We start from the raw sequence: 16,862 nt of genomic DNA on the forward strand, positions 1-16,862 counted from the left end.
TGTGCTTTTGCAGCAGGAGGATCCAGCTGTTCCCAGGCTACCATGTAGTTGGTCCTAAGATGCACGGTTTAATAGCTACTGATAAGAGGGCACAGATTTGTTGCATTGTGAATTAGTCAGAGGTGTATAAGAACGTGATTCTACAGTGATTTCTACTCTGCTGGAAGTAGAAACACGAAAATGCATTGATGATGCTGTATCATCAAATCTATGAGAGCAAACTTTCCCTAGAAGGTAGAGTTACAATACCTAACAGAGGATGAGACTTTGGAACATTAGACAATATATGTTCAATAATATTTTCCTGTTCAGCCGATAACTCACCAATTTTTTTGTATTTGGGTTCTGAAGCATCAGAGCAACTCTCTGCAAAGCCCGGGAAGGCTGAAAGAAAGCAAGGTGATAGTAAGTGACAAAAATGGAAGGAGTTTGGTAATTTTAAGTTTCCACCATGGAAATGTATTTTAACTTTTTGAAGTAGAAGGGGGTGTTACCAGTTTCAATTCAGCTATTTCAGAACTGTACAAGTCCAATGTATAAAACATGAATGTGAAAAGCCTCATATTATTTTACTCTGCCCGTGAAGTTTCAATTAGGCTGCAGATTTTTGTGCCAGTAATCAAAGATTTTTGGTGGTGTTCTTGCTAGTGAAGAGGGAATTGTTCAGCTAATGTTTCCTAAGCTATAGATAAACTGAAAACAAAACTAACACTGTCACACAGATGACAAAAAACAGAGAAGAAATATAACATGCTTAATGTCATGTTACAGGAAAACAAATTCTGCAAATTGTAAAGAATGTGCCTGGAGGAGCTGTTTTCACTTCCAGCCCACACAGGATGAGCAAAGTCAGAGAAAGCACATCTGGTTGTATCAGTGAAGACCTACATGAGAGATGCATTGAGGCTGTGTTAAAACCAAAGTACCATAATATAAATTTAGAATTCAAACACTACAGCCTTTCAAACTCTCACTGTTTTTCACTTACTTCGTTTGTGACATTTCTGCATCTTTATGTCAGTAAATTTCTCAGTGCTTTCAGCGGCCATTTCATCCAAAATAAGATTCCCTGCTAAAACCAAGAAATATTGCCAAATGTCAACCATTGTTTTTCTCAAAAAATTATAGAAAGAGGTAGAAGCAAGAGAAACACACCAACAAGAAGCAAAGATGAAATATGCTCCAAATAAAAGATAAAAAACAAATCACACAATAAAACACATATCTAGATTGATAGGATTTAGAAAGCCCACAGAGCTCTGAATGCAGATTCTGTCACCCTGTGTTAGTTTCTGAACTGCAAAATATTAATCTACTGCCATAAATTCAGTGGCTAATAAAACATAAATACTTCTCAACACTCTAATGATCAGCAAAGGATAAAACATCACAGCTGTATCACAGTGTGATCTCAGTACTAGTAAAGTTACTTACTCATTTTATGCACAAAAAGGATTAGATCCTTTAAGGTTCTAAACAGATTTTATACTTTGTGTTGTAAGAACTGTGAAGTTATCCACACCATTCTTCTACTGGCAAATACTTAAGTACTAATACTGTATCTCGTTTCCTCTAAAACCAATGTAAATTTTGCCATTAGATGCAAAACCCCCCAAATTCTAAACACACCAGGAGCAGTAACAAGCATTTAAAAAGTCATGTGAGCTTCCTGTAGCCAGAATAGTCCTAGGGAAGGACTGACCTTTGGTAAGTTATTCCAAATTACTTTGCTCAAACATAAAACAGGATATACAGATGTCTTGGTTTCAGCCGGGATAGAGCTGATTTTCTTCACAGAAGCTAGCGTGAGGCTATGTTTTGGATTTGGGATGAGAAACTGTTGATAACGTGCTGATGTTTTGAGCTGTTGCTAAGTAGTCAAGGACACTCCAGCTTCTCATGCTGGCCTGCTGGCAAGAAGGCTGGGGGTGCACAGGGAGCTGGGAGGGGACACAGCCGGGACAGCTGACCCAGGCTGGCCAAAGAGATATTCCATACCATATAACGTCATACCCAGTACATAAACTGGAGTTGGCCGGGGAGTGGAAATCGCTGCTCAGGGACGGGCTATCGATCGCCGGGTGCTGAGCAATTGCTGTATTTGGCATCACCTGTTCTTGTACATTCCTTTGTTGTATTATTATTGTTGTTATCATTGTTGTTTCCTTCTCTCTTGCTGTCCTATTAAACTGTTTTTAACTCAACCCGCAAGTTTTTTCCCAATTCTCTCCCCCGTCCCACTGCGGGAGGGGGGAATGAGTGAGCGGCTGCGTGGTGCTTAGTTGCCGGCTGGGGCAAAACCACAGCAACAGATATTCTCTGAATCTTTCTGAGTCTATGGATTTCCCAGCAGCCACATATCGCAGAATCACAGAATCATTAAGGTTGGAAAGGACCTTCAAGATCATCAAGTCCAACCATTAATCCAGGGCCACCATGTTCCCTAAACCAAGTCTTGAAGCGCCACATCCACACGTTTTTTGAACACTTCCAGAGATGGCGACTCCACCACCTCCCTGGGCAGCCTGTTCCAATGCCTGACCACTTTCTCAGTGAAGAAATTTTTCCTAATATCCAATCTAAACCTCCCCGGCGCAACTTGAGGCCATTTCCTCTTGTCCTATTGCTGGTTACTTGGGAGAAGAGACCAACACCCTCGTCGCCACAACCCCCTTTCAGGTAGTTGTAGAGAGCGATAAGGTCTCCCTTCAGCCTCCTCTTCTCCAGACTAAACAACCCCAGTTCCCTCAGCCGCTCCTCATAAGACTTGTGCTCCAGCCCCCTCACCAGCTTTGTTGCCCTTCTCTGGACACGCTCCAGCACCTCAACATCCTTCTTGTAGTGAGGGGCCCAAAACTGAACACAGGATTCGAGTGAAATCACACAGTGAATCACACCAGTGCCAAGTACAGGGGCATGATCACTTCCCTACTCCTGCTGGCCACACTGTTTCTGATACTGGCCAGGACGCTGTTGGCCTTCTTGGCCACCTGGGCCAAGAAAATATATTAATATATATATTCTGAAATAGTAAACAACTGCAGTTGGGCCACTACTAAAACAATGATTTTGTACCAAAAGCCAAGCAAATATCTCTGGTCAAGCACTGAATGAAGGAATCATTTACCATAAACTTTTTAGCAGGGCCTGCAGCAATAGGACAAGGGGTAATGGTTTTAAACTAAAGGAGGGTAAATTTATAATAGCTATAAGGGAGAAATTTTTTTATAATGAGGGTGGTGAAACCCTGGCCCAGGTTGCCCAGAGAGGTGGTAGATGCCCCATCCCTGGAAACATTCCAGGTCAGATTGGATGGGGCTCTGAGCAACATGCTCGAGTTGAAGATGTCCCTGCTCACTGCAGGGGGGTTGGACTAGATGAGCTTAAAAGGTCCCTTCCAATCCAAACTGTTGTATGATTCTATGTATATTATACCATTGCTGGATTGATCAGGGAGAGAAGTAAAACTTGACATTCTTCCTCAGGCAGCTCTGTGCATCCTGGACAGAAATAAGTGTGCGTGAACTGCATTTATAGACATGCTAAGTCCTCTGGGTGAGTCAGGTTTAATGAATTTATGTAGATCATCTGTGTTGTGCTCAGAACAAGTCTAATGCTAACTGAGGGCATATACTGCAGTAGACAGTTAAGCTGTGCATACACTATGGCCATGGTAATGTGGTCAGCAACTTGGTCAAAGATAAAACTGCCACCTTTGAGGAAGGCCTGCAAAAATACAGAAAATCTTCGAAGTTTGCCGAGAAAATCCTGGGACACAGTTCCCAGCAGGGAAAGAAGAGGATGCCAGATGTATACAAACGTTACTAGTGTTCAAATTGTGGGGATGAAGTACAGTGCAGATGTCAGTCAGAACACTGTCATGGAAAAATTAATCTTTGCCACATAAATCTTACCAAAAGTGTCTTCCACCTGCTTCTCCTGCTGATCTTTGAGCACATATTCTGCTAATTCAGCTACCAAGAAGGGAAAAAAAAAAAAGTAACACAGTAATGACACAGTAAATGTCACAGTAAAACTCTTGTAAGCTTACCCTCATTAACAGAATTCTGCAGTATAAGTGAAATTGAAGAGCTAAATAAAGTTTTTCTTGTAAATTGTTGTTCAGGAAATAAAGAACACGAGAAAGGAGAAGTTGAGACAGGAAATATTAAGCAGAAGGAGCCATTAATAGAGATATTTTCCCCCAACAACCACAAGCTACTGTTCATCTGTTTCCCCACAACGTACAGGTTTAGGTACCCTGGCGAGATCTACCATGCATGAGGGACAGGCCACTTGAGTATATGTCACTGCTTTAGACTGAAAATAGAATTTGTAAGAAATAGCTATAAGCAAGCGATGAGAAAATAATGTTTTAAAAACCAAGGATTGCTTTCATACCTATTCTAGCATAAGCTTCTATGGTGTTGGAACAGAGATACAATTCATCTCCATTTTCACCATTTTCCATCGTACACAGGAAATCTGTATTATTGAACTGATCATAGTTGCTGGCATCAACTTCAGGATCTAGAATAAAAAAGGAGTACATATTGGGTTCATGAATACCGTAACCAAGAAGTAAAAAAAACCAGATAGCAGGACATGCAGAAAAGGCAGATTTGTTACTTCAGCATAAGGCTTTGGGTCGGCTAAGTAGGAATGGAACTGAACTTTCAGTAATTTGAAGTCACCCAGAAATCAGTACTTTTGCTAAACTCTACTTCATCTCCCCTAGTAAATAAAACCATTCCAGAACCCATTCTATGACACATGGCCCTGATTCATTCATACTATTAAACCTTATTCTTCAGGATACGGTGGTACTATCCAAATTCCCTGTTCAGAAGGATGCTGGGTCCTTGCTAACCCCTGCAGCTACAAATTGCCTGTGAAGCTGCTAGTTGGCCAAGGCCAAAAACATGCCAGGGACCATGCTAACATCTTCACAGCAGAGATCCCCAGCTTCCAATAACTGGTGCCATGTCCTGACAATGTTCTATTTATCTACATCATCTCAGACATTCCTAAGGCTCAAAAGTATTCAAATCAGTGAAACATCTCTGATATAACAAGAGTCAGTCCTTGATCCCTAAGTCATCCTACTTTCAGTCACTGAGCAAGTGAGGCCATGGGAGTGAAGAAACACTCTTGCAAGTGTTACTAACAGCCAGAAGTTAAGAAAGCAAAGCTCAGCTTGGCAAATAATTAATCACAAAGATGATTCCAGATTGTGGTGCTCAGTTCTCCACTGATTTGCCCATGTACCTGCTGACACTGGTCACTCATGAAAGCAACAAGGATGCAAGGTGGTAGCCTCCAGTCTGGTAACATACCTATCAGACACAGAGCTATAGGACTTCATATCCGGCATACATCTGTTCTCCTTTCATTGCCACCTACAGTCCAGCTCATTTGTTTAAAATCAGCTCAGCTATTGCTCCACAACAGAGTCAGCAGCACAGATACACTTCCATACTTTTATGCCAGCAAACTCAGGGAGAGCAGAATGTTCCACAACCTCCACACAAATTCAGGACTGAAAGTTTGAGAGTCAGGGCAACCTCCTAATCTGATTACCTGTAGGAATTTATGTGCAAGAAACTATCATCTTTAAGCCTGGGCCCTTCTGTTTTCTCCTCTATCACAGAATCATAAAATCATTGGTCTGTGCCCCCAAAAACTGTAAAATCGCATCTGGCAATGCAAGTCCGTTGTGTTGGTGCCTTAGGATCTCAGAAGGAAATGAAATGCTAGTTTGCTTGCAGACTGGCTTCATCACAAACTCATCTAAAAGTCTGTTTTGCAAAGCTTTTGACTTGAAACTACAAAAATGTTGACAATTACACTTCACCAGCTTACGATAAGAACATCTGCAAATAAACTACAGGAATGGTACCCAAACAAAAGACATTAGCCTCACACCTTGATGAGTGACATGTATAGTCATATACTATATTTTATATATAAAATATATAAATTATACACATATATATTTGTTAGACTCACTGAGCAGGAAGCTGTAAATATGTACAGTTTTAAAAACATGACAGCTTCTGGAAGCAGTCACTATTTTATATACAGATACAGACAAAGTTATCGTATCATAAGACCAAGTGTCTGTTAAATTCAGTCCAGCCACCATAACAAACTGCCATTAGATGGCAACGTAATTGACAGGAGACGATAATAACTTATAGCATGATGACTAATCAAATCAAGCATTTTTTAGCATTTTACTAACCTGCAGAGAAGTCACCTTCTTCATTTCCAGATGACTTGGAGTCAAAGAGAGTATACAGATGCAATGGATCAATATCATTGTGCAGCAAATCAAGATAGCCATTTTCAGACACAAATGCTGAATCCATAATTTGTCTCTTGCTGTCTGTAATCAAATTGCAAAAGAGTTAGCTATGACAAACCACAGCTTTTGTCAACCAAAATTACAACTCCTGCACTGCGGGTTTCTTTTGACAATACAGAAAGAGATCTTAAGGCTGTGGAACTGGTATTGCTTACCAAGTCTTGCATTGAGTTGTAACCCTGAGTTACTTAAACTTACAGATCCAGACACAGCTTGCAATGAGACTTACCTATTTTTTACTCTGATCAGGGGAGTGGGATACTGCATTCTGACCACCTGGACCTAAAGTGCCAAGTATTGAATAAGTCACAACTCCTGTATTTTTTTCAGGATATGAATGATGCAACCACAGGTCCAGCAGGTATTGGGGAAATGAGAAGACTGCAGTGAAGAGGGTGGAAGAAGAATCCCATCAGAACAATTTTTTCGCAGGGGAAGCAGCTTCTGGCTGGGATGCTACACCCAGTTCCTAAGCCCTGGAGGTGGCACTAGGAGACATACCCTCAGCAGAAGAAGGAACAATGAAAAGTAGAACAATTATTTTATATAATTTTTTCCCTAACCATATGGTTGATTGTGTACAGAATGGCACGGTCACCTCAGGAATTAGTTTCTGGTAACAGGGCACTCACTGACATTTTGGAATCTATCACAATTATTTTTTAATCAATTTTCTTTCCCCCTCAGAACCCACGTGCATTACCTACTCATGAGTTGGGAATTGATATAGCCTTTCAAGGAGCGTGCCAGAGTACCCAGACAAATATGACTGATCTAAGGTGCTCCCTGCTCTAGTCACCCTCTTTATATAAGAACTGCTTAAACCGCTGCAGCTACATTTCTTGATAAAGTTTCTCTCTTCATCCACCCCATTTTAAACCCCTTCTATTTCTTCCAGTTACTCCAGCAACTAGAATAAGCTCAAACATTCCTCCTGGACATTCCACAGATAGTGGAATAACACTACTTCTTGGCTATTCATCATCTTTATCAAACTATTTCAAAACCAAATATTGGCTCTTCAGTGTTTCCAGATCACTGATATGAATGCCACCTGGGCTGGTGATCCAAGTAATTTACTCCACCATAATATCAAGATGCCAGCATGAAATGAACAACCAGCAAAATTTCCAGACCATACCCTGTTAAAATAGGTGTCCACACACCACAACCATGAGAAGTTTCAGCTTGGCATCAAGCACCATATTTTGCAACGAAGTATAGCTATAATAGGGCTCTCAAATATTCTGCCTTTAGCAGAATGCCGTTGATGTCCCTGGCTGCACGTGCCTACTTTCCTGAGGTGTGCAAATGTGGAACAATCTGCTGTACCATGAAGTCTACCTGCAACATGAAAAAAGATAAATACAGCTAACACTGCAGCTCTGATGAAAAAAGGCAGAGCAGACATAGTCACACACTACCACATGCTGCTTTGTTATGAGCTATTTTTCATTCCTCTTGCCAATCTACATGGTTGTCCCTCTGAACAGCTTGGAAATGGACCTCTCTGTATTCTGCTGCAGAAGACACCAGAATCTAGAGCCAGAATTTAGAAGAGTGGGTGTACACAGTGAGGTCCCATGAACAGGAATAATCTATACTCAGGTAGTTCTCCTTTTTCATGTTGTGTGGCGTTATTACGTTACCAAGATTACAAAAATTGGTATTATTGCCTGCCATGCTATAAATGGAAAGCAGAAGTTGACAAACCTGCGTGAGAACCAAGACTGAGGTTATAAACATACCGGATTAAATCTTCCGTTTCTTGCAACATTTTGCTTTGCTCCTTACTCCGTTGAATTAATGCAAAATCTGAACAGAGTTGGGCCTTTCAGAATGCCAGGTTGCCAGACTTTGTGAGTAAGTTGCTGTTGTAGCATTACCTCTGAACCAATATAATTCTGGGGTTAGAGACACAGAAGTAATTGGGCAGAAGCCGTAAAGGGAATGCAAGACAGACAAACGCATCACTCCAAGTTCAGTGATTAGTAAATGGCTTGATTACAGCAGACAAAGAAAAGGGCAAGCCCTATGGAAAGAGACTAAGAAGGCCTACTAATCTTCATGGAAATATTAATTAAGTCATAATAAGAGCTTTTGTTATTTTAAACCTTTCTTTCAATAATATTTCCCTGTGGATAAATAACATAAGTAATGCAAAATGTTTTCAGCTACAACAGTCAAGAAGTCAGGAAGCAACCAAGAGGAAGTCTTGCCAGTGCCAAGTCCAGCTAGGAAGCTGAAAATTAGAACATAAAAGGTGCTATTCCCCAGGAGCACAGCAGTGAGAGAAACATAGCCTTCTACCTTGGGAAGAATGAAGACTGACACTCTTTCAAGAATGAAAAGCTTGACTACTTGTCTTTTTTGTTTCACTGGTCTGAATGTCCCTCAGCTTACCCTCTTTTTTCTTCATTGCTGTGGTTTTAACACAAATCTATGCATAGCTGTCTTTCTATGCACTACACTGGATTTGGGATGCTGCGATTTCTTTCTGTAGCTGAACCAGCAAATTGTTAATAGCAGCTGTGCTTTGCTGCATTAAAATCAAGGTGCCACCATGGAAAGCACTCTGTCCAAGGGTGCAGGAAAAAAGAAGTAATTTTTTGAAAGATGAAAATTTCTACACCAAGAAAGGCAGAGGCAAAGAGAAGTACACCTCAGGGACAACGAGTGGTTTGCTGCTTGCTGTAACTGAAGCACACAAAACGAAACCAGATGTTACCAAGCTTATTTACAACAGCAATTCCTTTCCCAGGGCTTCCCATTTTTTGTCACAGCATCCCAGCAGTCCCCTGTCTGAGACCAAAGATGAATAAGCTCTACACTACTCACTCATCACTTTCTCTGTTGTTTCATACTTGATTTTAACTTAGTTTACTGATAGTACATTCTCTTTGGGTATTCCCATGCAGTGCTCCCAAAATAGGCATTTGGCACATTTTCACATCAGAGAACTAAAAAATTCCATAACAATTTCTGTGTCAGGGCTGTGAATACTAGAGACAGCTCTCAGCAGGAGGAAGACAGAGCCCAGATGGACCTGCAAGCCAGAGGACTGAAGTCCCCAGGGGTGTCTGCGCTCTCCTTTGCAGCAAGCCTCCATGCACAAAGTGCACGTGCTGGGCAGGGCGAAGACAGGACGTGCTTCCAAATGTATTCCTATGCCATTCAGAAAGTTCAATCCTTTGTTGCTTGGACACTGGTTAAGACAGACTTTTTTCTGTAAATCTTTAAATTACACCTCCTTTCTCCAGCAGCCTATACACTCCAGCTGCATCGCTATATTCTGTAGACCTGTGTTCCCTTTGTATTACCGCTGCAATCCTTCAGTGCATACCTGCTACAGCAAGGTTCTGCTTGGGATGCATTTGTTTTAGTGCTGTGCATATACGGCACAACAATATGATTCACTTCTAAGACTCTCAATGTTTTTTTCCAGTGCTCTTTTAGAATCCAAGTGATACCATATGAATTAAAAAAGCTCGAAAAGTATTAAAAGAAATAGTGAACATTACCGTACCAGGACAAAGAATCCAGTTAAAGGAGAAGTAGATGTTCACTTAAATCACATACAAGTCTTAAGAGTTGGATGGGGCATTTTAGACTTTGAAAGATAAGGGAGGTGTTTGTGATTTATCATTTTGCCCCAATAATTTGATTTAACCAGGTCTCATATTTGAAAGCATGAACATGTTGAAGACTACAGGCAATGGGGTCTGCTACTAACTAAAATCAAATGGTACCTAAGAGAGAAGGATTATACAGACAATAATGTAACATTTACTCCACAAATAAGGTGGATTCTTCTGAGAAGACTTGTTAGGGGATTTCCTTCCCAAAACTCTGTTGACATCTGAACTGACAGGTAATAAAATAATTTCCCACGTGAGTACAGAGGTTAAGAAAATGAAAATATGTAAAGTCATTTCAGGAACAGAGGAAACCCCCTTGCAATTTATTTTTTTGTACCCATTTAGGAAGCTGAGGATAATTCATAGAAAAGAGTAGTAGTGCCATGCAAATCACACATTTCTTAACCAGAGGATGACATAACATTACAGCTCCAAGTCTTAGATTACAGAAAAATAAGAGAGCAGGACTGCTGTGAAGACAGGAGGTTGAAAAATTAAACACAAAGATTGCTGAAAAAATGTTATTTTCTTGCAACACCCCAGACTCATTAAGTGCTACATATAAATCTGAGTGAAGCAAGCTGACAAAAAACAGATTATATCAAACTCTAAATAAGGAGTCCAGTGAAACACTGGTACTTTGAGCTAAAAGCTCAGTATCATCAGCCATAATATTAAAGCCTTTTTTTCTTTAAACAACTTTAGAAAGTCTTCTCTCTTCTTCTGTGCCCCCCAAAGGTTATGTCATTGTGCACAATACACGCACCAGAAGGCAGGGATGTGTTTCCTGGCTTTTAATGCAGGCAGTATTTTGGGGCAAATCTCTCTGGGAGGTGGCAAGCCAGCAGTGAGGAGGGATGAAGTCCCCTCTGTGCTACAGTCATACGCCTCCCTTTCCTCTCTCGAAATCCATCACTAACAATTCCTCTGCTCCACAGGTACCAAACAGATTTTCCTTTCAGAGATGGCCTGATTATTCGTAACCTTCAAGTAATGGTGCTCAATTTATATTTAGCTTTGAAGGTTTTAGTTGCTATTTCAGATCTATGAAAAGCTTATACATCTGAATGCCAGTTTAACTTTTCCTGTTGTATTACCTGATTTAACAAAAGATAGTACTTTTACCAACAGTCTTTATCTTGCTGATGGACTGGTGTGTTACTTTCCATCATGGGCTTTATAGTCTAAAAAAGAAGAAGAACAGAGATGATGCTGGAAAAAAAGCTGCTCTAGATCCTGCTACATTCTCCTTTGTCTCTCTTATAGATGAATTTAAAGGAGTTAGAAGTATAATTATCAGGTAAAAGGGGCTTCTGCCTTTCAATGAACTTAGCTTATAGTGACCAACACAACAGACAAAATAAATGTTACTAGCCTTGCACTGGAGACAGCCGAGTTCAGGCAGACTAATAATGTACTGTCCTGCAGGTGTCAGAGTTGTGATTCGAGAGCAGAATTTGCCTTTTCATATCCAGTATCGCCTGGTGTGTCACAGCTGTGCCCAGCTCACTCATCCCAGCAGTAAGATGAAATAAAGTGGCACAGCAGACCTGCCTATAAGATTTTTTGGCAGAAAAAGTACCTTTGCACTCAGAGACTTTCTTCAAGACAGAAACTCAGGCCACCTAAATGGGAAAGTAAAGCTCTAGGTTCTCTTGCCAGATCTGTGAAAAAAACTGAAAATAAGCCAGTTTCTTCTAATGATCCTCAGTTTCACTTTCTATAGGAGCAACATTTATACAAAAAACAAGTACGTTTTTAACAAAGTCTGAAACAAACTACAGCAACCTTTTGAGCAAGTAACAGGGCTAGCCACAAAACAAAATTGCTAAAAATTCCCTAAAATGTCACCCACATTCAGACCTCATCCTACTAATATTTCAAGCAATACAAGTCCAGATACTGACACACTGTAGCTACCAATATCTACAAAAGGTAAGATAAGATGAATTTACCATGACAGAAGCACTGCATTCAAGAGTTGAAGAAAACTGACCTTAGGAAACTGGACAGTTCCTGTTCTTTCACTCTGGATTCAGTACCAAAAACCAAGGAGAGCTGCTATCACTGCCCAGGGCTTATAGAAAGTGACACCAGAAAGGAGGAAATGAGCCAGACCAGTCACTGCAGAGTTAAAGGCTCAGGGGGAATTCCAAGGAGGAAAATTAAGAGGAATCTCCCTTCTAGCAACCCCTGTATTCTAATACCCCTGTAAGTAGTTACCTTTACTGGTCATTTGTCGCCACTAAGAAGAGCTTGCACTTGTCACTAGCTAGGAACAGATCAATTTATTCATTTGGAAACTGAAATTGGATGAAAGCCGGCGGTAACAATTTCCACTATTCCCCAGAATTCTTCCTCTCCTTTTTTATTCCAGTTCAAATCTGGCCCAAAGTCATGCTGTTAAACGGTCCATCAGTAGGAATAAAGCAAGCAGCATGCAGACACTCCTACCTTGCAGCTCGATTTGGTGTAACAGAAGTGAAAGTATTTCACATGTTCACAGGCTCTACCAATACAAAATTAGTTTGCTATCTTGTGCAAGTGTCTCTTGCCATTGGCTCAAAATGACAAGTAGGATGTTCTACGAAACAGGAGCTCATATACCTTGTCTGGCTTACACATGGTGTTCAGGATTTGCTTGTGGCAGCATCTGACAGAATGTTTATTCATCTAATCATTGCTCACTCTGTCAGCACCTACCTGGCGTAAGACAAAAAACCTTTTGAAAACCAACTTCATTCATGAGCGTTCCTATCATCATGCCTACAGCTGCTTCTGTGTGGCTCTGCAAGCTTATTTGCCTATTTTTCTATTTTTTATCATGCACAGACCTACACAAATTAAAAATTAATTATGAAAGAGAATATATTCTCAAGTGAGCAAATACTTCTTGCAGTATTATTCCATTGACTATAGCTTATAACAAAAGTTCCACCAGAATCTGAAGGAGAAAGGAAGGAAGTGGGATTTGCTGAAGTCAACCACATCCAGGACTTGCTGCTTCAGTAAGGCAAATTTTTAATCAGCTGCTCGGTAACAAATGGCTTCTGCACCAGGCAGCAGGTCCTATAAGAAAAGCAGCTGCTGACCAGTGTAAGCCTTTTCCCTTTGCAGATTAGATCCACGTCCACCAGCTTCCATGGGAACACACTCACTGTGAAGAGAAAGCTGTTTCCCTCCTGGGAGCAGCTGATCTTTTCCTAGTATTTAGAGATACGGGTCCCAGCCTGCAATGCAGAGCACTAGCCTCTTCAGGCTCTCCAACCAGCCAGGCAGCTGTGTTCTTGGAATTCCTCTATGCACATTACAAGAAAAGCAACATCTCAGCATCTGTAGAATAACAGCATTCAGAGCACAAAATAATGAAAGGCTGTACAAATACAGATTCTGTATTTTAGTGCCCTGTTTTGACAGGAGACAATAATACAGTCACTGCATGAGAAATCCCTACAATATTTAAGAGGGTTATTTGTTAGCCCTATTCTAAAATGTGTAGCACAACCCCACAAGTTATAAGCTCCTTTTACCAGCCCTGCAGGCAAATTTCTTTACCAGCTTCTGAGGCTGTAATCCTGTAAGGCAACCTATATACTTAAAGAATGAAAGTTGGGGGAACAAAAGAGTTCAGCTATTTACTGTGATTCCAGTTCGTAACTGCAGCAAAGACTGGTTGTCCACTTTTTGTACAACATCCATAGCTGCTTAGAAAAGGAGAAAGGAACTGCTGGAGCAAATCAGAGTACTGGTTCATCTAATGGACTAGTCTATAAAGATGGTCTTAGAGGCAGAGGGAAAAGCAGACTGGAAAACAAGGGGCTGTGAGACAGCTGAGAACTGCCTAAGCTTCTCAGATGACCATCAGCTGCTTTGCTTCAATGTTTGCCAATACTCTGCCCTACCACAAAAGAAGGGAACAGAACATATTGATTAGTATTGGAAGCACTTCAAAACGGATGTCAATAGTGCACTTTGCAAGAGGGGGAAAGCTAGGACCTTTTTGTCCAGAAATTGTAAAGATCTGTTTTGTGATAGAAGAAATAGTTGCAAAACTAAGTAGTTAGTGAGAAACCTGCTGACACCAATCTGTTTCTGCCACGAGTTTTCTTTGCAAGGCTTCTTCAGAGTGAAATGACAGTTGAACATAAGGCTGAAAAATTAACAAGTTTCAAAATGAAAGTCAGAAAATCATTTCCTTCAAAGGAAGCTGAAGTGTCTAATACAATTTGAGTCATTTCCTGGTGAATTAATGTCTCTGAAATCACTTTTTTCTAAGCCCATTTCTACTACAAAATCTAGAGAACAGTGACAATGGTTGAACATGTGATGGATGAAGACTAATGCTTCTTCTGATGCACTTCAGCTTCCCTCTGCCATGTCTCAAATAAACACAGGCTTTGTGACAGAGATACAGAGCCAGGCACGACAGGATCAAGATCTCTGAACGGAGATTTTAGGTGCTACCATTACAAAAAGGAGAAGGAGCAGATATCTTTTCAAGCACTTCATGGATTTAATTAAAAGTAGAAACCAGACTATATATACTCCCAGCATAAGTGACACTAGGCCACTTGCTATGATATTCTACATTTAAAGTATGAATTCTTGGCATTAATTTGAATGTCTCTAATAATAGAATTAAAATCTTCCAGGTCAGTATTTTGCCCTCCCATGCACTATCTTAATTTTTTTCCTCAGCATTTCCTCTTGTACTTTCATCCATGCCTTGAGAAGTGACGTCCAATACTATATTTTAGGAGAGGAAAAAATTTCTACCCCTCACTATGTAGCAGCCCAAGGTCCTTCCATCAGTTTTACAGGACTATCCCAATATTCACTAAGTATTTTTTTACTCTCCTTTTACAGTTGCTTGGTTTTGTAAAAGTAATTCTGAATGCAACAATTTAAGCTGGGGTTCTGTTGTTTTACACAGAATGCATGACATTAGGATTGTCCCAGAGCTATCCCTGTTCTCCAACATATACATTAATCCTCTGGTGGGACAGACAAAAAAGTGAGTTTACTACCTCAGAATTATAAGGTGTCTGCATTTTTATCTCTCCTGCTGCCCACTAAAAACCTCAAAACTCTTGAATCCAGCCTCATAAGTCACTAAATACTTCCCCTCCTTATATCTGCAGCAGTCTCTTGTAGACAGTGCAATTTCGTTGCTTATAGACATCTGGAATTTAAAGTGGAGAGCATTCCTCCCATATAAAATTGAAAAAAGTAAGAGATTTCCCTATGTGAGATGCCAGCATGCGCCATGAACAAATGCTACTCATACTATCAATGGTTGGTATGTCTGTTGAGAAAAACTGACCTTATCATGGTCTCTTTAATCTACTTTGCATTTCTGGTTCTGCAAAAGGTGGCAAAGAACAAGTTTTACTATGGCCTGGCTATGAAAATGGGTATCCTGTAATTACCCTGAATGGGTGGATCTCTCTTTAGCTGCTCTTGCATTACATTTGCTCTCTTCTCTTCCTGACCTGCTCTCCACTGATGTACTTTGCACTATGCCACAATGCAATCTCAAAATGCAATAAACAAAAGTAAATCTTTAACAAAGCAAAAATGAAAAAAAAGCAGATTTACCAGAAATGCACTTGCTTCCTGTTGGCTCATTATCTGTCATGTTTTGAGGCTTACTGCCATGGAGGTTTAAACAACAGAGGGGAACCAAAATGTTCAAGTACAGGTCCCATTTTTCCACAAATGTCAGAGATATCTTCCTTGCCAGGTCCTCTCTGTCTTTTTCGTGGAGCAAGGCTTGATGGTACTCCTTGGATATCACATCTTCTCTCAGCATGAGGTTAAGCAATGCATGGTCATCAGAAGCTGTAGCAGTTGAAAGAATCCTCCTTACTCTAGGCAGGATCTCCTTAAAGAGATTCATACTTGCATCTGAAGATGTTTGAAATAGGTCTGAACAAAATCTGAACTGTTTCTATAAAACAACAAAAAAAAATCCACTCAGCATCAAAAAGATGAAGTGAAAAAAAAAAGTTAAGAGACTTTGGCCTGCAATAGCAGAGATATTTCCTCATTTGATTCAGCCTTTAAATAACATTTCCAACAACAAATAACTTCTTGATGATATGACACAACAGCACAATTCTTCTGAGTATTCATAAAACACAATTTTCCAATTAGCAACATGGTCACCTGAAACAATAATTAAAAAAAATACTTATCCCATTAAAGAAGAATTGTTATAGGTGGATCTTTGTCTCCTGGCCAAGGTGGAGTGTGGGCCCAGCCATGTCATTGCTGAATCAGAACAGTACCCTAAGCTTCAGCACAAAACACATCCTCTGCAAGAGGGATAGGTTTAAAACCTGGAGACTCCGATGTAAGGTTAGAGAGTAGGTTGTGAATAAATTCTGCTTTCGTGAAACTCAAATGGGTTAGAACCAGGATAAAAACTCTGGGGTGAAAAAATGATACCAAATCTAGCTCTGGTTTCTGCTATATCTGAAGTTATTAGGAAGAAAAATAACTACGAAAGAAGTTGTATGTGGCTTCCATATATTCTTATTCAAAGTTAACACATTTATATTCAAAGGGGCAGACACTTTAAGTTAAATTCCTTAAACAGAAGAGTTTTCAATTCCTCAGTATAAGTAAGTAGCAAATCTTCCATACCACCGAAACAAAATGTTAGAATACAACTCCAAACCTACTCCAATCTGAGCCTTCAATTCAGCTCAAAACTATTAAGAAGTCTTTTTTAACATTGCCTTCTTGAGTTGTTTCTTGCTCTTCTGTTGCAGAGCTCAGAACTAGGCAACGTCTAATGAGGGCACTTCAAAGACTTCTAAATGCAATCAACAGTCTCACTGGGGGACGGGGAA

At 40.3% G+C, this 16,862-nt stretch overlaps 1 protein-coding gene across 1 annotated transcript in view; it reads right to left on the reverse strand.

Annotated features, from left to right (window-relative positions):
- Positions 1 to 16,642, reverse strand: part of CIITA (class II major histocompatibility complex transactivator) — a gene marked incomplete at its 3' end in the record, with an annotated part of 32,108 nt that extends 15,466 nt beyond the window's left edge. Inside the window, exons 1-6 of the mRNA XM_082006705.1 lie at positions 15,604 to 16,642; positions 6,245 to 6,388; positions 4,402 to 4,530; positions 3,915 to 3,974; positions 989 to 1,072; positions 325 to 384 (exon numbers count right to left, since the gene is read on the reverse strand). Coding sequence (XP_081862831.1) covers positions 325 to 384; positions 989 to 1,072; positions 3,915 to 3,974; positions 4,402 to 4,530; positions 6,245 to 6,388; positions 15,604 to 15,904 — 778 coding nt within the window. The 5' untranslated portion in view covers positions 15,905 to 16,642. The remainder of the gene's footprint in view (positions 1 to 324; positions 385 to 988; positions 1,073 to 3,914; positions 3,975 to 4,401; positions 4,531 to 6,244; positions 6,389 to 15,603) is intronic.
- Positions 16,643 to 16,862: the final 220 nt, after the last annotated feature.

Source organism: Phaethon aethereus, assembly GCF_964289735.1.
Source record: "Phaethon aethereus genome assembly, chromosome: 15".
NCBI lineage: Eukaryota > Metazoa > Chordata > Aves > Phaethontiformes > Phaethontidae > Phaethon > Phaethon aethereus.